This window comes from Hylobates moloch, unplaced genomic scaffold, assembly GCF_009828535.3.
Source record: "Hylobates moloch isolate HMO894 unplaced genomic scaffold, HMol_V3 SCAFFOLD_14, whole genome shotgun sequence".
Lineage (NCBI taxonomy): Eukaryota > Metazoa > Chordata > Mammalia > Primates > Hylobatidae > Hylobates > Hylobates moloch.
Window position 1 is genome coordinate 92382686 of NW_026652289.1, and position 22117 is coordinate 92404802.

A 22117-nucleotide genomic window follows, 5' to 3' on the forward strand; every position below is an offset into this window, starting at 1 on the left:
ATGGTTTAAAGTGCTGTCTAATCATGAATCTTCAAAAAGGTTTCTTTGAACATTTATCAGACAAGAAAGCAAAATTCACTAGTAACACCCACAACATTCAGTTAGCGAATATCTAGAACTAGGTAATCATTCACTTTTTTTTCCACAATAAACACAGAAATACTACTATCAATGATTTTTTTTTCCAGCATAGACACAGAAATGGCATTACAGCAGATTTAGCAATCAGGCCAGAATGTAAGGACTCTCTAAACATGGCAGTTAAAAGAGCAGTTAAACATTTTTAAATATAAATAGCACGTAGTTAGGAAAGGGTAGGTAGGTGTGAGAGTCTAAGGGTAAGGGAGAAAACTTGTTTGGATCAGAATGATTACGATAATGAGCCTCCTAATTTAAAGTGTGACTACAGCATCTCGACAAAAATAGGAATCTGATAGCATTTATTAGTCCATCAATTAAAACAGTAATTCACAAAGTATGGTCCAGGGACTCTTGAGGGTTCAATAGGTCAAAACTATTTAAGTCACCAAATACTACTAAGACATTATTTGATGTTTTACCCTCATTCTCTTGAGTTTAAGGTGTAATTTTCCAAAGACTATATGATGTACAATATCACAAAAAACTAAATGCAGAAACAGATATAACAGCAATATTAAGCCAAACATTAAAAAGATGTGTGGAAAGGTAAAACAATGCCACTCTTCTCACCAATTTCTTTTTTGCATTGAAAAATAGTTTATTTTCTTAAAGCTTTTATGTATGTTAACATGTAATGAGTTTATCATTTTTTAATATGTAATTTTTTTAATTTCTAATTTTTCATTTATAATACAGTAAATACTGGTAATTATAACTACATAAACAAAGCATTTTTGGGTTCTCAACAAATTTTAAGATATAAAAGGGTCCTAACACCAAAGTTTAAAAACCAATCTCTAAAAATGAACTGTGAGTTCTTCCAGGTGAGCAGCCAAATAACTACTTGAAAAGCCACCTTCCCAACTGGATAAACAAATTTTAGTTGCCTATGATATGGTAGCATTTCAGCTACTCCATAAATACTGTTCATACATGATATATTCTCCTTCTGCCTTCAAGACATTTCAAAATCCAAAATGCTAAAAGACTAGCTACAACATGGCTGGCCCCAAAGAAACCCTCCTGACTTCTGCCTATCTCTTTCATGTTAGCTGTGCTCAAGGTTTCATTCCTTTTTCAGAATGAAGTGACACTGTAAATATCTAACTATTAATTAGAGTCCTTTAAACATTATTACAGACCACATCAATGGAGGTTTTATTAGCTAGCATATGTATCACTTAAAAAGAAAAGAGAAAGTTAGAATACTCACCACCTGGACCTAAATTTCCCATTACTCCACCTATGTTCAACTGGCTGGCACTAATAGGCTGTCCACCCGGACCAAGTCCCATCCCAATGCCTCCAAGACCACCTAAAACAAAAATGAGAACAATTATTACAAAGATCCATATATGATTAACTAATTGGTAATAAAATGTTTTAAAAAGCTATATACCTGTAGTAGTATCTCTAAAATTTCTGCAAATTTTCAAATAAAAGCACTGGTTCTTGTTTTTATCTAGAAAGTAGCACACTGAAGCCCGACTATAAAACCATTTATTAATGAGAAGTGTTTTATGAAATAAAACATGATATAATATAAAGTACACCTTATACCCCACTTAAAGGTACACTGAAAGGAATAATAAAATACCTAGAGGATTTTGAATAATATCATATCACCTTATATATGGCACACATATCTGCAAATGAGCATCTTGCCCAAATTTGTAGACCCACTTAAAATTTGATAATTACTTTTTAAATGGTTCAAATCAAACTAAAAAGTCAATAACCATAAATTTAACACTGAATAAGGCAAATATTATATTACCCAGTTTTCTCATTGATATAAATATTTATTTATATTTATATGGCACCTTAAGTGTTTCCACATCTATTGTCCATACAAGAGGAAATTTTTGAGACCTTAGGTTACTTGCATAATGACATGTAGCTGATTTTAAGACTTTGGTCTTTGCCATCAAACTGCACAACAAAGACCAAAGTCTTAAAATCAGCTACCAGGAAGGACAGATTACTTATAAAGAAAGGACTATTCAACAAATAGCTGACTTAATAGCAACAGTGTAAACATGAAGACTGTAGAATACTTTCAAAGTGCTTAGAGAAAACAATTATCGATCTTTATACAAGTTAAACTATATTTGAAGACACTTAAAACCCAAAATTGAGAGAATTTACTAATAAAAGATCCTCACTTAAAAGAGCTTCTAACATATACGCTTCAGAGGAAAAAAATTAGTGCCAGAGTCTATAAAAGCAGAGGAGTGATGACACAAGAAAATGGTAAATAACATTGTCTAATTTGCAGGACAAAAAAAAAAATAGTACAGAACTAATAATACAGAACTAAAACACTGAGCAATGATAGTATAATTAATTCAGTAGGAAAGTGACTGCATCCAAAGATCACTCTACTATTACATAAAAGAAAAATTATATTAACTTCAGGCTTCATAGAAATATTAAAATATCCAGAACAATCCAAGATAGGAGAAAAATAAGTATTTGTAAGACAGAAAAATAAGACACAAAACAATATGATGGAAATTAATCCAAATGAACCAATACATGTGAAGAAATTGAACTCTTCATTTCATGGGGTAAAAAACTATCAAAGCGATTTTTTTAAAAAGCCTAAGCCCAGCAATAACACTGTTTATAAGGGGCATGCCTAAAACAGTAAAAAAAATAGGAAAAATGTACCAGGCAAGTACTAAACAAAATAAAGCTGCTATACCTACATTAAAATGAGACCAAAGACTCAAAGTAATTACTAGAGAAAAAAAATCACCCTATAAAATTTTTGATTCACTAGGAAAATACATCAATTCTAATCTAGATGCACCTACTAAGCTAGCTTAAAAATATTTAAGTAAAAACAAGAAAAAGTAGACAAATCCACTATTCTATTGCGCAATTTTACCAGACACATAAGATAATAAGATAAACAGTGTTACAGCAGAAAAAATTATTAGATCTAAGACAATTTAAATGATTAACAAACTTGATTTAATGAACATATATAGATCACTGCACTCACCAACTATACCCAGAATACTAAGAAAAATGTGCCATATGGTAGGCCATCCATAAGTCCAAATTAATTCCAAAGAATCACACTCAAATATAAACCATGTTCTCTGACCACATTGAAATGAAAAAGTACAAAGGAAAAAAAAAACTCATACATTTGGAAATTGAAAACTTCTATTTTCAAATACATGGCTCAATAAAAAATCATAATGGTAATTTTTTTTTTTTTTTTTTTTTTGAGACAGTCTCCCTCTGTCACCCAGGCTGGAGTGCAGGGGAGCGATCTCAGCTCACTGCAACCTCTGCCTCCCAGGTTCAAGAAATTCTCCTGCCTTAATCTCCTGAGTAACTGGGACTACAGGCATGTGCCACCATGCCTGGCTAATTTTTTTTGTATTTTTAGTAGAGACGCAGTTTCGCCATGTTGGCCAGGCTGATCTCGAACTCCTAACCTCAAGTGATCCACCCGCCTCGGCCTCCCAAAGTGCTGGGATTACAGGTGTTAGCCACCATGCCTGGCCCATAATGGTAATTTTTAAATATTCTAAAAACTGACCCATCATAAAAATGCTCTATAGCAAAACCCATGTACTAACTTTATAGTCATAACTGCTTATATTAGAAAGGAAAAGCTACCAATTTAAAGCAAGCATTCAACTTAAGCAGTTAGGACAAAAACAAACTAAACCCCAATAAATAAAAGGAAAAAATAATAAGGCTAAGTGTACTGTAGAAATTCAAAATACAAAACACCCAAATTCAGTTATTTGAATACACTATTAAAACTGACAAATTTCTAACAAAATTAACCAAGAAAAAAATAAAAATTGCAAACATTCAGAATTTTTAAAGCAGAAACATAGATGTAGCAAAAACTTAAGAGATAATTTAAGCCAAAATATTTGAAAATGAATGAAAATAGAAAAAATCCTTAGAAAAATAGAAATTACAAAAATTGACTCAAAAAATGATAGAAAATATAAACCATCAGTAGTTAAAAACTTCCCAGAAACAACAGAGGAAGGCCAGTTTTACACATAATTTCTAGCAAATATAAAGAGAACATATAATTATGATAAAAAATAGCAAATACTTTCCAACTTAATACACAATAACTAAAAATTAAAATAACCTAAAAAACAGAAAAATGTATAAAATGTGGTATCAGCAGTTAAAATGAAGAAACTAGAGCTACATCTATCAACATAAATGAATCTCAAAAACAATTTTAAACAAAAAAAGCAAGTTACATAATACATTATGATATCACTCAAACAAAATTTTAAATCCAACGAAACAATTCCCTATGTTTATGGATATACAAATGTGTAGTCAAACTATTAAAACCTAAATGATAAATACTCTATCCATAAGTTGTTTCCTCTGGGTAAGGGAGATGGGGAAGCTCCATTTTACCTGTAAAATTTTATTTATTTTAAAGAAAAAAAAATCTACAACAAGTATGGCATATGATAAATATATGAGTAATTTTACTTTTGTCTGTATATTTAAGATTTCTTATAAGAATACTTTAAAAACCAGAGAAGATGCAGTGAAATAGTAAAAACAATAGCTAATATTTATTGAGTGTTTACATTATGCCAAAATGATTCTAAGTGCTTTACATATATTAATTCATGTAATACTCATGTCAACCCCATGAAGTAGACACTATTATTATTCCCACTTTTCAAAGGAGGCACTGAGACACATAATATAATAAGTATATTACACTGTTATAGTCATTTGGAAAACAATTTGATAACACTAACCCATGAGAACTGTAAATCTACTTCAGAATATCTGTCTGAAGGAAGTACCCAAAAACATTACAAAGATTTGTGAACAAAAAGGCATGTGTTACTCTGTAGTTACTTGAAAGAAAATAAAAGTTAAAACACCTAAAATACAGAACAGTGAAATAGTTATGGAACATCTATATGATAGACTATTATACTACCAATAAAAATATTTGAAAAGAATTTTCAACATGAAAAAATGCTTATACTCTAATGTTAAACAAAAAATAATTCAAAATTATTTTTGTTCCCAACTATGTAAAAAATATACAGAGCAGGCTAGAAGAAAATACACAAAAATGTTATAATGAGGTTACCCACAGATGGTGAAATTACAGAGGACTTTTTTTCCTTCAAGTGTATACATTTACCAAACATTTTAGAATGTATTGCTGATTAGTCAGGAAAAGTTACCAAAAAGAAAAAAAAAATGGCACGTTACACTTATCTTCTCAGTCTTCCTAATCAATAGCGCCAAACTATCTTCATAACTCCAAACTAATCCCAAATTGTGAGAAACTAGGACGTAGGCACAAAAACAAAGTTTTGCTTAGCACATAATAAAACAAACCAAAAAAAGCCTATGTTGTTTCTCATAATAGCTTTTACTTACGTGGTAATTGTGGTGTTTTACCATCATGTGAACGGTACTCTTCATGAGGAACAGACTTGTCATCCTAATTGCAAGACAGTTTATAATATGGTTAACATATTACCACAAAGAACTGTAATGTAGAAGAGAGCCAATAAAAGATTTGAAGAGGTTGGAGGTTGAAGTGATATACAGGAACTCACCATTTTCACATGCATAGGTCTATCAAATAAAAACTGCCCATTGAACATAGCTGTTGGTTCAGTCAAGGAAAGTCAGTTAAGATAACTATAAAATCATAACAGAACACAAACTAATTTTTAATAATCTTAGCGGCCAACTATCTCTGATATTTTAATTAACATCTTCAATACTTATTGGTATTAGCCACTTTCATATACTCAAAAAAATATTCAATTCTTTGCTTTATGGTTTTATTTCATCAATAAGATGTATTTTTAATTCAACCATTGAAAAAAGTAAACTTGTAAGGTTTCACTTAAAGTAACTGCATTAATATACAATGGATTACACAATTGTTAAATGCATGTATACAATTAATTGTGGTAGGAAGAGAGAAAAGAAAAAACTTCATACCAGCCCTGTACAATATGGCCAATTCAAGTTTTAAGAGTGACTTTAATACTTGGACCTAGTAAGGGTTTTATTTGCTGGAGACTAAAGTCTAACACACATCTCTAAGCCAGGCAACCTTAAATTCAATTATCCCCCACCAAAAAAAAGGTGGTATTATGCTTCTTCAACCTCATAGACAATGCTGAAATGTAAATCAGGATACAAATTGCTTGAACTGCTTCAATTGCTTGCTCAAAAGTGACAGTGCCCATTCCTCTGCTCTTGCCATCTTTGTCTTCTTTAATATCTGCCCGCTTCACAGTTCCAGCTATGCTGAACACTTCCTTTAGCTTCTTCCAACCAACTTTGAAGTCAAGCTTAATATGAAATTTTATAAAGTTACATACCTAATAAATCCGTCTCCCCAACTGTAAATACAAAAGAATCTTTTCTAAACTCTTAAAACCATAAAGAACTATAATTCTAGTTCAACAATATATTGATAATGTTCAAACTTAAAAACATCTTCAGTTGTTTAAAATCATTTAAGCTACATTGTTCCTTATCCTTATTTTTTTTTAATTTCCAAAATCATCTCTCAACTGCTCAAACCTGTTTTGTACGTTTGAAACTTGCATATCTATTTTTACCAAGAGAAATCCAGATTTTGAAAAGTATTGTTTTCACTGACTTTCAAATGCTTAGAACAAATGACAAACCAACTATGGCATGCATATTCACAAATATCAAAGCTACAAAAAAGAAATAAATTTACCAATATAAACCAAAACACACATAATCTCAAGAACTGCTTGAATGTGTATAAACTGTACAGTTCCATGTTTAAAAAATCCAAATAGTTGTATTTAAACTCTAACCTTGTGTGTGTCTGTGTATGTGTATGTATATATACGTATGTCTATGTCAATTGATTTTGAGTTTACAATAATTACTGTTTCACTTACTTTAGTTAAAAATAAGCAAAATGTTCTATAAACCTATAACTCATTCATTTAATCAAATTATCTAATTATCTATCTGAATGACCAATTTCAGACTAAAGCTTGAACTTACATTGGCAACAAAAATTGTGGAACCAAGTCTACCGGCCTGCAAATTACTGATGACTTCAGGAGGAATGTTTGGATTGTTGAGAATGGAAGGTGGTAAATTCATCAACCCTGATCCCATATCAGGGACATGTCCTCCTGGAAATGATCCTCCTGTTCGCTGCAATGCCCTACGAGCATTTTCTCCATCGGGATCCTGTAACACACATTGAATGTTAAATTCTGCTAAATACATCAGTAATTCTACATAATTAAAATAACAACTTAAAATTCTACAGTAGCTATCCCATCTGGCTCAAATTATTGACCCTCTTGAGAGTGAGCTTTTTTCTCATCCAGAGAATTGAGTCCCATAAAAACCTGTGGATAGACAAAAGATTTCAGCCTCCAGAGATGTCAGTTAAATATTTTTTCCAATCACTAAAGCCACTTAAGAACTTGAAATTAGTTTAATTTTGCTCTCACACTAAGGTACATGTATACATACACATAACTCAAAGAAGAGTGAAGTACTCACTGTGACTTTTCTTACCAAAATGTAGGAATGGTGAATTCTCACTATTGGATGCCCAATGGAATGCCAAATTCAAAGCTTTTCAATAGTGGAACAGACTGTTATAAAACCCAAATACTGGGATAGAGGATAGGACGGCCGATTGTAATCTGTAAATTTTATTCCTGAACAAAATACAATTACCCACCTTCTAAACTCTTACCTTCTTCAGCAATGATTATAATTTGAGATGGAGGAGGGGAGAGATAGAGGAGGGCTAAGTGTCCAAGTAAGAAACGATATTAAACATTGTTTTTTGTTAGGTTCATTAATTTTTTAAGAGAAACACCCTATCTTTAAACAAAACCAAACACACACACACACACACACACACACACACACACACACACACACACAACACACACACACACACACACACACACACACACACACACACACACACACGCACACAAACATAAATGTACTTCTCACTCATTCCACTAGGTGGAATACTAAAAAACAAAAACAAATAAACAAAAACCACATAAACACATTGATAGACTATCATCTGCAACGCCAAATGATTATGTTAAAGGTAATCACCATCATCACTTCTCCATCTTTAGGCTAAGATGAAGTGTAACGGTAACCATCGAATCTACTTTGCTGGCCTCAGTCTGGGAATACAGTACTAATAAAAATAAAGTTGGGTGACTTTAATAAATTCTCTAGGATAGCTGGAGAATAAAAGGTGAAAACGTAAATGAAATAATAAAACCATTACAAAAGAAAAAAATGTATCAAAGAATGCTTCAAAACATATAAGTTAATAAATAATAAATTCTTCAGGCCTGAGGATTCAAAAAGAGGTAAAAATACAAAATTTAGCATAGTGGCTACCTATGGGGAAGAAAGATAACTCAGAAGAGAAGATGTTTCTTGAACTAGTATAGTAAGCTATTTCGGTTGTTTGTGCTTATAACATTAACAAGATGTATTGCTGTGTTGATGTGTCTTTTATATACATATATATGACAGAAATATATACACATACAATACATGCATACATATATAAAACATATATAAAATAAAATTTATATAAAACAAACCACCTACTATATAACATGACTTTTACTCTTCTTTTCCCCTTGCTGTCAGCCCGCTGGTTACTGACTGCTATTGCTTTTGGAGGGCCTACAGTAGCAGTTTATAACTGCTACTATTCTGCATTTAATTAAATGAAAAAAATGTAATTCTAAAGTCTGTTAAGGAACATTGGAAATACACCTTCCTTAGACTTTCCTCCGTAGCAGTTCTAAGCATTCATTCCATCCACCCCTCTATAAATTAGATATCCCAGGAAAGGGACAGCCAAAGTGACATTAATTCAAAAAAGTCAACTGAATAAATCCCTCATCATTTAGCTAGACCAAATTTAGACTTTTTTTTTCTCTTAAAAAGGTTAAAAATGGCGGCATCCTCTTTCAACTTCGATTATATAACTCCAGGGTCTCTGAAATATTACTGAGGATCTACAATTTGCTTAAACTTAAAAGAACACAATAACATGGCTTTGATATTTAGCATCCAATAAACTTTTTTGTCCAATAAAAGAAAAAGACACTAAGAATCTGTAGTACTTGTCCTTTGAAGAGAAACAGAAAACATAAAACAGAAAATTGTCAGGTTGGTGCAAAAGTAAATGCAGTTTTTGCCACTATTTTAATCCAAAGCTTTTTTTAAAGGCAAAAAATGCATTTACTTTTGCACCAACCTGATATAATCCTCAAAATAATCATTCTGATTATTATAATTTAAAGAAAATTAAGATACCAATATATTTCTGAAGCATTGGCCCTGGCTTATGCATAAAAACCACCAAATAATTGGCTGACACAAACCACAACAGTCAAAATTTTCTCTGCTAATTCTATACATTCCTGTTAATAACATTTTTAATTATAAACCCCAGACTCAAACAGGACTAGAATAATTTGGAAGCAAACTCAAATAAAGGTATCTGGGATACATGTTATATGTTGGTAGCATGGCCTTTGATTTCAAGCTATTATCTCACCCTCAGGAACAAGAGACTCTTGGACAGGAATAACAATCATCATTACTACAGCTAACATTTATTATGTAGCTAAAATATTTTGAGCACTGTGCTTAGTGCTTTGTACAATGGTAATATCAGAAGCATAATAAATAGCCAACACTAAATGGTTTACATATATTAACTCTTCGAGTCCTGATAGCACTACGAGGTAGGTGCTATCATTACTCCCATCTTGGTAATTATGAAAACAAAGGAGAAAGTTTAAGTAATTTGCCCTGAGTTACAGAGGTTCTCTGATGCCAGAACATAAGTTCTTTACCATGTATCTCATTAAATCCTCATAAAAATCCTATGAGGTAAATAAAAGCACATTTCATTTCATTGTGCTTCACTTTACTGTGCTTTGCAGATATCGCACTTTTTGCAAATTGAAGGTCTGTGACACCCCATGTCCAGCAAGTCTATCAGCACCATTTTCCCAACATGTGCTCACTTTGTGTCTCCATATCACATTTTGGTAATTCATGCAATATCTCAACCTTCTTCATTATTATCTGTTATGGTGATCTGTGATCAGTGATCTTTGATGTTTTAATTGTTTTGGGGCACCATCAACTGTGCCCAAACAAAACAGCGAACTTAATCAATAAATGTTCTGACTGCTCCACGGACCAGCCGTTCCCCATCTCTGTCCGTCGCCTCAGGCCTCCCTATTCCAAGACACAATAATATTGAAATTAGGTCAGTTAATAACCCTAAAATGGCTTCTAAGTGTTCAAGTAAAAGAAAGAGTTGCAAGTCTCTCACTTTAAATCAAAAGCTAGACATGATTAAGCTTAGTGAGGAAGGCATGTCAAAAGTTCAGACAGGTGAAAAGCCGGGCCTCCGGAATCAAAGTTCCTGAAGGAAACTTAAAGTGCTACTCCAGTGAACACATGAATGATGAGAAAGTGAAACAGCCTTAATGCTGTTTCAAAAACAGGTAAAAACACAAAATTTAAGATACCGGTTACCTTTGGGGAAGAAGGATAACACAACAGAGAAGATGCTTCTTGAACTATTAAGATATTTCACTTGTTTGTGCTTATAACACTTCAGGGGTCTGAAAGTTTCAGTGGTTTGAACAGAAGATCAAAGCAGCCTCATCATTCCCTTAAGCCAAAGCCTAATCCAGAGTAAGGCCTTAACTCTCTTCAATTCTATGAAGGCTGAGAGGTGAGAAAGCTGCAGAAGAAAAGTTTGAAGCTGGTTCATGAGATTTAAGGAAAGAAGCTATCTCTATAACATAAAAGTGCAAGTGAAGCAGCAAGTGCTGATGTAGAAACTACAGCAAGTTATCCAGAAGACCTAGCTAAGATCATTGATGAGATGGCTACACTAAACAATAGATTTTCAGTATAGATAAAACAGTCTTCTATAGAAAGAAGATGACATCGAGGACTTTCAGAGTTAGAAGGGAGAAGTCAGTGTTTGGCTTCGAAGCTTCAAAGGACACATTGACTCTTTTATTAGGGGCTAATGCAACTGGTAACCTTAAATTGACTTGAAGCCAATGCTCATTTACCATTCTGAAAATCCTAGGGCCCTTAATAATTAGGCTAAATCTACTCTGCCTGTGCTCTATAAATGAAATAACAAAGCCTGGATGGCAGCACATCTCTTTAAGAATAGTTTGCTGAATATTTTAAGCCCACTGTTGAGGCCTCTTGCTCAAAAAAAAATCCTTTCAAAATATTACTGCTCATTGACAATGCACTTGTCACCAAGAGCACTAAAGAAGATATACAAGAAGACTAATGTTGTTTGCAGGTCTATTAACACAATATCCATTCTGTAACCCATGAATCAAGAAATAATTTTAACTTTCAAGTCTGATTATTTAAGAAATACAATTTCTTATGTAAGGCTATTGCTATCATAGATAGTGATTCCTCTGATAGATCCGGGCAAAGTAAATTAAAAACCTTCTGGAAAGAATGTACCATTCTAGATGTCATTAAGAACATCTGTGATTCATAAGGTCAAAATATTGATATTAACAGGAGTTTGGAATTAAATGGATTCTAATCTTAATGGATGACTTTGAAGGCTTCAAGACTTAAATGGTGGACATAACTGAAGATGTGATAGAAAGAGCAAGAAAACTAGAATTAGAAGTGGATCCTGAAGATGTGACTAAATTGCTGCAAACTCATGATAAAACCTAAACAAATTAGGAGTTGTTCTTGTATGAGCAAAGAAAGTCACTTCTTGAGATGGAATCTACACCTGGTGAATATGCTATGAACACTGTTGAAATGACAACAAAGGATTTAGAATATTACATAAATTTAATGGATAAAGCAGCAGCAGGTTTGAGAGGAGTGACTTCAATTTTGAAGGAAGTTCTACCGTAGGTAAAATGCTATCAAACAACATCACATGCTTCAGAGAAATTATTATGAAGGGAAGACTCAATTGATACAGCAAACTTCATTGTTGTTAATTTAAGAAATTGCGACAGCCACCCCAAACTTTAGTAACCACCACTCTGATCAGTCAGCAGCCATCACACTGAGGCAAGACTCTCTACCAGCAAAAGGGTTACACTGAAAGTTCAAATGATCACTAGCATTTTCAGCAAATCAAGTATTTTTAAATTAAAGCGTGTATATTGTGCTTTTAGACATAATGCCATTGCACACTTTAAACAGAATATAGTATAAACATAACTTTTATGTGTACTGCAAAACCAAAACATACATGTGACACACTTTATTGTTATATTTGCTTTATTGCAGTAGTCTGGAACCAAACCTACAATAGCTCCAAGGTATGCCTCTATTATCAGTAGTACTACTACAATTACTTCAGTTTGGAGAAATTAAGTAGCATGTCTAGACACCCACTAGAAAGTGATAAAGCCAGGAATCAAATCATTACTATACTATTAAATGCCATGGTTGACAGTACTACTCTACAACCAACGATTGGCATCAGTATTAGTACAAAATCTTCAGGGTCCCAAAGTTACACTATTTATCTCTTTTAACACAGACTTGAGCAAGTATATGTACGTAACAGGTCTGTAATCAAACTATTAACAATATAAAATAAAGGAACCTATGAAGATGACTGCTATTCAAGCCAATCATTCTCAAGGTTAAACTGTAAATATTTTGTTTGTATCTTCTAGTCATTTTTTGTCAACCTATTTACACTGCTACAATTTTGTACAAAGAGGACATTTCCATTTTAGGGGATTCCAACTTCTAGTCATAAATTTCACTAATAGAGTTATAATTTTTTCTTAAATTTAATCTAGTACAGTTTCCAAGTAACTCTGATAAAAAGTGGATATCAGTTTTATCCAAATCCATAACATATTTGCATTATTAAGTGACCTTTAATTATCAATTACAAGGATATTATATTTCTCAAATAACAAAATCTAAAAATTGAAAATGTCCGTACCAAATAAACTCAGCACCTAAAGTTTATCCCCTTTGAATTTCTAGGTCCTCAAATTTTTAAAAATTATGTGCTTTTATTTTTAACAATTTGGAACAAATCAAGTATATAGGATAACTGCTTAAGAGCAAATATAAAATCATGTACAAGTAAAACTATCATCAATATATAATGCGTTAATAAACACCTATGCTTTAAAAAAAGTTGTAGTCAGGCAAATATATTACCAAACTGAAAATCCAAGGAAAACATGTCTTTATAGTCAAATGTTTAAATTCTAAATGTAAGAAATCTTACCTCTTTAATATTGAGGGGTCTTCCACTAAGATCATATTTGTTCATAGTTTCTAGGGCTTTCTTTACAAATTCTTCATCTTTGAATTCAACCACACTTAATAGGGAAAAAATTTATAGGAAATGTTTATGTGCTAATTTTTTTCCCAAGTTTAATTTGACTTAAGATACTTAAAGAAAAAATTTCTTACCCACAACCCTATATCCAGGTAGATTTGTCAAAATATGCAAAAGAAAAAAAGTTTTAGATCAGTACATGAAGTTAATAATCAGTTCTAACATTTCAATCATTAAGGCAATTAATAATATGGTAGAATCACTTCATCTTTTATACCTCCAGAACATAACAGGCAAGTAACCACAAATTTTCCCTAAATTTTTAAATATATCTATTAAAGATAGTAGAATCTAACATGTAACAAGCTTGGAGCACATTTTTTACTTTTAGGTGACTTTCATTAAGTTAAAACTAACATCACTGCACAAATTAAATCAACAGGAATTCAAGGAAATAAGTCTCCAACAGATCTATCCTTCTACAGTTACAAATATTTTCAAAAGATGTATTGTCTACGGCATATTTTTCAACTCTATTAAAATCAAATAGTGAATAAATATTAATTTTATTTGTAACAAGTTATCTATTAGATTAAAACTGGCTGCACATTTAACAGCACCCAGTTGGAAGTATGTAAAAATCACCTATAAACTAATAATAAATTAATTTGGAGAGTCATTTTAAAAAATAATTCCCTGTGATTGCCATTCAAAGTCCCATTTGAATGTAATGACAAAATTTTTATTCATCATGCACCCAACTAGTTTTACTAACATTATTAAACATTGCTAAAAGTTTTCCATTGTATTCTTCAGTATACTGCATTCTTATTGCTAAAAATCAAAATATACTATCAACCAATTCCTTCTATGTCAATATAATCGTAAATGTCATTCATACCAATTGGTCAGAGCACTGCCTCTTATGTAGTCCTACAGGCTACCAAATTTAGCTTTTCAGTAAAATTTCAAAAATACATTCTGAACTAACACCTTTAAGCTATAGTCCCCTCAAAAAACTCAGGAATATTATCAATTCAGTAACTTTTAAAGTATCCTTGAAGACATCAAAATACAACAAAAAAAAAATCCTATGCTAAAATCTTATTGGCTAAGAAGAAGTATTACCTTAGAGCATTGGAAAAGTGAATGCCCCTTTTGAGTGTTTACGAAACCCATCCCTTCCAGGCAGCTAGGTTTGTATAAGTGTCAGACTTGCTGGTATAGAGCCTCAAATCTTGCGTAATAAAGTAAAACAAAATGAAACTTAAGTTTCCAAAAACTGGTACAAGTATTATACAAAAAGTAAGCTGCTGAGGAACTTTTAAACCTCAAGCAGATTATTGCCCACAGCACTTACCCTTGATTTTCCTTCCGCATCCTTAAAGAGCTCCACGTATGTAACCTCACCAACTACATAAGACATACAAAAGGAAGATACCAAGAAACAATACATTTAAACACCAGTATCTTGCTTTACTGCACACCTGTGCACAACTCTACAGAGAAGCACCTATTATTCACCAACAATCAAAACCAGACCAACATACCTCCTATCAATGGCTATGTAAATTTAACTAATTTTCAGAAATGTACATCATCCACATTCTCTAAAAAAAGCTAACAACCATATTAACCTAATTCATACTACAGATCATATTTTGGCCAGCATGATATAGTTGGTGAACAAATGCACATATACATACAAATGGTCCCTTAACCTATCATATTAAAAAACATCAACATTAGCACTTTTCAAATAACTTTGGTCAGCCTACACACAACAGCTGTTTTAAGGTGACTTTCTACCTGAATGTCTTCAATCATGTTTGCCATCAGTAAACTAAATTTACAAATCATGCTTCACAGCAAGCCACACACTTTCTAAATAAAGTCAATGAATAAAACCAATCAAATAGTTGTCACCTTACAACAGATACACCAATGCAATTTTTAAAAAAATTTATTAGAAGAGATCAGCCTCAAAGCCAAGTACATAGTTTGCAGGACTGTTGAAACTCAATTTTTCAAGAGATAACAAAACTAACTTTTACAAGATCAAGTATTAAAATTATTTTTCCCCAAAACCAACCATGTATATAAGATGAAGGTTTTCAGATTATTCTGAAAACAAAAGTGCAACAGCAGTAATGCAATTGTAATTTAGAACTGCAAAGACAGCATCATGGCGTCATGACAATGCAAACAAAATAAATTCCACAGCCAGATTCCAGACTCCACCAAGATAATAACAAAACAGCTTTTGGAAAAAAATAAATAATCAGACCTTATTATTCATTCTTTAACACGCTAAATGTATTGCTTAACTAATGCAATAGCCCTTTTAAAATCTATAAAAACTTCAACTAGACAAAGCAATCACTTTAACAAAATTCTTGGTGGCATGCATATGCTGGCTCGCTACTATCCCACTAAAATGGCAAAAAGAAAAATATCCATACTACCTTGTAATGAAATCGTGTGAAATGAAAGAAGAGGAAAAGATTAATTCACATGTCAAGAAATAAAAATCAATTTTTTGAGTCTGTGTGGCTCAGAGGAATAAAAATGTTTGTGTAGTTCCCTCCCTGCCTATATGAAGATTATCCAACAGTGGCTTATTTCAGAGATAGTTACCTTTCTCTCTCATTAGATCTTTAATAGCTTGCCATTTCATGTCATATGGGATGTTGCTAATGAAAACTCTGTTACGATTAGGACCCTTCTTTTCTCCAGTGCCCGAATTCTTGTCTTTTGAATAAGGATGAAATCTATTGGCCTTCTTACTTCCTGTAGATTTTTCCTTTAAGTCAGATTTCTCTTCTTTCGCTGATTCATCATTCTCCCTGTGAATTAAAAAAAGGCAAACAAACAAAAACCCTTAGTTGTGTATATAAGAATGGAAGTCTGTATAAGTATTTCATATTTATCACCTCGCAAAACTCTCCACTAAGCTAGACCTCAGCAAAGTAGCTGGAGAATCAGCCTGAGAGCTTTGAAATTACCCAATGCTATTTCAAAGCAAGAGTTTGGCTTCTCATTTAACAGTCCTCATTTTTTTCCCACATTAAATTGTTGTAAGCATCCAAACAATCACCCAGTTTTTCCCATCACACTACTTAATTAATAAATGCTATTAGACTGGAACAGAGGGGAGAGCAGATAATTTTACTTCTAAGGTATCTAAAACTGCCATCTTTGATGGAGAATTAACTTTCCGGGCATCATTAAAAACTTCTATAAAAACTAACACAATGTTACTCTGAAAAAGTTCATCTCTTAAAGGTTAATAGTTTCTTCTCAGAACTTTCTCCTCCCTTAATTAGAAGCATAATTAAAATACAAAGTTATGTCTATAAATCCACATCTATATATGTATATACTCACATTAAGACTCTCAAACTTTCTTCTATTCCCAATTTTGATCAACACAGAAAACTTATAAAGTATCCTAATATTTTATGTTACAAATTAACCTATAAACTAGAATAGGGTACTTCATCAAATTATGCAGTTTCATTAATATTACCTACAATGGGTAATGTAGGACAGATGCAGTACATAAAAGCAACATAAGCCAAAATTTCATAAACCTGATTTTTTTTTTTTTTTTGAGATGGAGTTTCACTCTGTCACCCAGGCTGGAGTGCAGTGGCACGATCTCAACTCACTGCAGCCTCCGCCTCCCAGGTCCAAGCAATTCTCTGCCTCAGCCTCCTGAGCAGCTGGGATTACAGGTGCCCACCACCACGCCCAGCTAATTTTTTGTATTTTCAGTAGAGACGGGGTTTCACCATCTTGGCCAGGCTGATCTTGAACTCCTGACCTCGTGATCCACCCGCCTTGCCTCCCAAAGTGCTGGGATTACAGGCATGAGCCACCACGCCCAGCCAAACCTGATTTTTAATGAGGCCTTAACTAGAAAAAAAAGTAATTTATAACACCGTAATCACAATGCAACTCTATGATGTCATATGCCAACCATCCAAAAGATGTAGGCGTACACTTAAACCCTACAGTTAAAAATTTGGACTTCTATTTTAAAATGCAATTTACTTTTCAAAACAAGTCTTTTTTACAGAACAAACAATAGGGTTTTTTTGTTGGTTTTTTGTTGTTGTTGTTGTTGTTTTTTGAGACAGAGTCTCATTCTGTCACCCAGGCTGGAGTACAGTGGCAAGATCTCAGCTCACTGCAATCTCCACCTCCTGGGTTCAAGGAATTCTCCTTCCTCAGCCTCCCAAGTAGCTGGAATTACAGGTGCCTGCCACCACACCCAGCTAATTTTTGTATTTTTAGTAGAGACACGGGGTTTCACCATGTTGGCCAGGCTGGTCTCAAACTCCTGACCTCAGGCGATCCACCCGCCTCGGCCTCCCAAAGTGCTGGGATTACAGATGTGAGCCACCGTGCCCGGCCAATAGATTTCTTACTTAAATAAGTGCTCTAGTCAATTTAAAACTATTTTAATAACAAAACTTCAATTTTAAAGCAATTTTTCACAAACATTACTAATAATATCACTGTGGATGACACCCAGGAATCTAAATTTTTTTAAAGCTTTCTGGATTATTCTGACAACAAACCAAGTTTCATGAGCCAGGCTCTAAATTATCTTCTAAGCCCAACAATTCTGGTGATCCCTACATTGCAATGCACCACACACCTCTAACTGCAGTCATTTGTTACATAATATGCAGAGCTTCTTGAACACTACTCTTCTTTGTAGGTAACAGCCATAAATATAGTATGTAAATTCTATGAGAACAAAAACTATCTGCTTTGGCATCTATGAGAACAAAAACTATCTACTTTGGTATCAGCAGCACCTCGCACGGTGACTGCATATAACATTGTGCTGTAATTTTTTAATGAATTAACAGTCAATTAAGAATCCATACTCATCTGAGCACAGATGTTGCCAGAAAAACTGCTAGAATAAAGAAAGAGACATTTGGACCAAACTTGCTTTGCCATTTTTTTTAGACCTTGAAAGGGACATCTTCACTATCAAACATATTCCTTCATCAGAAATGGCATGGCCTAGCAGGGAGTCTTCTCAACTGTCTAAATCTAGAAAGTACCTACCTGTCTGAAGAGAGTGATACTTTTGAAAATGGCAGCAAGCAGCCAAAAGGCACAAAGGCCTTTTCTCTGGTTTCTGGGTACCGCAGATACAAGAACAAACCTTTCTTTTCAATTCCCAAAGGGCCTGTTTACATAATAGGCTTAGACGAATTCAATGAATGTTTGTAAAGTAACTAAGACTCTATTCAGCAAGCAGATATCTATATAGTCTCTAGATTAATACCCCTTCCTCTGCCTATTTTCTTCCTGGATTAAACCAATTGTGAAAATTACATAAACTTCTGAAGTACTTAACAATGTTCTATTCTTGACTTGGGTGGGGTTACATAGATTAAATATTTGCTTACAACAATCTGAAAATTCCATTAAAAACAGTAACATTATATATAATATCTTATTTAAAATATTTACTCAAAGATGATCAGAGAAAGTAATTTCTTCATTTTCCCCAATAAGAAGCATCTTAAAAATACTGCTAAACTGCTCATCTACGATGTATGAATTAAAATTTATCTTTTCTTCCCAGTGTATAACAAAAAAAGAAAAAAAAATCTATAAAAGGCATAACAGTTTAGAGGCTACAGGGATGCTTTAATTATTAAGAAACTGAGCCATAATTATATAATTTCTGAACTATTTCCAAGTCATAAATACTTTGGAAGGGAAAGCAAAAATATATGTGAAAACTCTTAAGGAAATGATGCTACATAATTCCAAAATATTAATACTACATCCAGAATTCAATGTACTAAATTCCCAAACTGTTCACTTAGACAACAACTCCCACAATGTACTTAAAATAAAACCTCTAAAATAGTCATAAAAATGTTATCTATTCTTAAAAATTGAACTATGCGTATCTAAATTATAACACAAATTTCTGAAAAAAATCAACCTCCAACATCAAAAGAAGAAACATAGTTCTAATGTGTGATTTTAAAAGTATAATGGTGTAGTATGAGATCCAATACTAATCCCAGTTCCAGAGGAAAACTACCAGAGGGCAGTTCAGAGCAATAAATGCCTACATTAAGAAAAACGACCTCCAGGACAGGTGCAGTGGCTCGCACCTGTAATCCCAGCACTTTGGGAGGCCAAGGCAAGTGGATCACTTGAGGTTAGAAGTTTGAGATGAGGCTGGCCAACATGGTGAAACCCTGTCTCTACCAAAAATACAAAAATTAGCCAGGCGTAGTGATGCATGCCTGTAATCCCAGCTGCTCGGGAGGCTGAGGCAGGAGATTCACCTGAACCCAGGAGGCAGAGGTTGCAGTGAGCCGAGATCAAGAATCCATCTCAAAAAAAAAAGAAAGAATAAAGATCTCCAACAACCTAACTTTACACCTCAAGGAACTAGAAAAAAGAGCTAAGTTCAAAGTTAGTAGAAAGAAGAAAATAACGAAAATCAAGGCAAAAATAAATGAAATATACTAGAAAAACAATAGAAAAGATCAAAAAAACTAAAAGTTGTTTTTTGAAAGATAAGCAAAACTGACAAAGATTAAGCTAGATTAAGGGGGGAAAAAACAATCAGAAATCGGGCCGGGTGCGGTGGCTCACGCTTGTAATCCCAGCACTTTGGGAGGCCGAGGCAGGCGGATCACGAGGTCAGGAGATCGAGACCACGGTGAAACGCCGTCTCTACTAAAAATACAAAAAAATTAGCTGGGCGTGGTGGCGGGCGCCTGTAGTCCCAGCTACTCAGAGAGGCTGAGGCACGAGAATGGCGTGAACCTGGGAGGCGGAGCTTGCAGTGAGCCGAGATTGCGCCACTGCACTCCAGCCTGGGTGACAGAGCAAAACTACGTCTCAAAAAAAAAAAAAAAAAAAAAAAATCAGAAATCAAAGAGGAAAAAATATAAAAATATATAAAGAATCAGAGAGGGGACATTATAACAGATACCACACAAATACAGAGAATTATAAGAAACTACTATTAACAATTATATACCAACAAATTGGATAACTTAGAAGAAATTAATAAATTCCTGGAAATATACAACTCACCAAGGCTGAATCATGAAAAATTAGAAAATCTGAACTGTCCAATAACAACGGAGATGGAGTCAGTAATCAAAAATCTCCTAAGAAAGAAAAGCCCGGGACGTGATAGCTTCACTGGTAAATTCTACCAAACATTTAAGAACTAATACCAATCCTTCTCAAACTCTTCCAAAAAACTGAACATGAGGAAACTCTTTCAAATCATTTTATAAGGCCAAGATTACCCTGATAACAATGCAAGACAAGGATCCTACAAGAAAAGAAAATTACAGCAATATCCCTGATGAACACAGATGTAAAAATTCTCAACAAAATACCAGCAAATTTAATTCAACAGCACATTAAAAGGATCATGCACCATAATCAAATGGTATCTATCCCAGGGATGCAAGGATGACATACATAAATCAGTAAATGTTATACACCACATTAACAGAATGAAGGATTTTTTTTAAAATCAAAGATCATCTCAATAGATCCAGAAAAAGCATTTGACAAAACTCAACATCCTTTCAAGATAAACACTCTCAACAAATTTAGTATATAAGGAATGTTCCTCAACACAATAAAGGTCATATATGACAACCCCATAGCTAATGTCATACTCAACAGTGAAAATTTGAAGGTTTTACCTCTAAGAGCAGGAAACAGAGAAGATGCCCATGCTCAACACTTCTATTCAACATTGTACTGAAAGTCACAGCCAGAGCAATTAGGCAAATAAAAGACATAAAAGGCAACCAAATTGGAGAGAAAGAAGTAAAATTATCTCTGTTTTCAGAAGATGTGATCTTATATAGAAAATTATTCAGAGAAAATTTTAAAAACACCACCAAAAAAAACTATTAAAACAAATTCAGTAAAGTTATAGGATACAAAGTCAACATTCAAAAATCCATTGCATATGTACACACTAATAATAATGAACTATCCAAAAAATTAATTAAGAACACAATCTCATTTAAAATAGCATCAGAAAGAATAAAATACCTAGAAATAAATTTAACCAAGAAAGCTAAAGAGCTATACACTGAAAAACTATCAAACAATGATAAAAGAAATTGAAAATAATACAAATGAAAGATATTCCATGTTCACAGATGAGAGGAATTAATATTGTCAAAATGTCCTTCCCACCGAAAATGACCTATAAATTCAATGTGATCTCTATCAAAATTCTAACAGCGTTTTTCACAGAAATGGAAAAATTCCTGAAATCTGTATGAACCATAAAAGATCTCAAATGGCTAAAGCAATCTTGAACAAGAAGAAAAAGCTAAAAGTATCACACTACCTGATTCAAGTTAGGTTACAAATCTATAGTAATCAAAACAATATGGTACTGGCCCAAAACAGACACACAGACCAATGGAGCAAAACGGAACACTGAAAAATACATCCCCAAGTATATGGTAAACTAATCCTTGGCAAAAGCACTAAAAATATACAATGGTGAAAGGACAGTCTCTTCAAAAAATGGTATTGGGAAAA

General features: G+C 33.2%; 1 protein-coding gene across 2 annotated transcripts in view; it reads right to left on the reverse strand.

Annotated features, from left to right (window-relative positions):
* MYEF2 (myelin expression factor 2) overlaps window positions 1-22117 on the reverse strand; it is a 43599-nt gene that overhangs the window by 17392 nt on the left and 4090 nt on the right. For both annotated transcript variants that reach the window (XM_032176185.2, XM_032176183.2), the window contains exons 2-10: window positions 16172-16380; window positions 14895-14947; window positions 13669-13676; window positions 13481-13574; window positions 7186-7377; window positions 6335-6488; window positions 5739-5788; window positions 5557-5620; window positions 1355-1456 (exon numbers count right to left, since the gene is read on the reverse strand). In XM_032176185.2, coding sequence (XP_032032076.1) covers window positions 1355-1456; window positions 5557-5620; window positions 5739-5788; window positions 6335-6488; window positions 7186-7377; window positions 13481-13574; window positions 13669-13676; window positions 14895-14947; window positions 16172-16380 — 926 coding nt within the window. The remainder of the gene's footprint in view (window positions 1-1354; window positions 1457-5556; window positions 5621-5738; window positions 5789-6334; window positions 6489-7185; window positions 7378-13480; window positions 13575-13668; window positions 13677-14894; window positions 14948-16171; window positions 16381-22117) is intronic.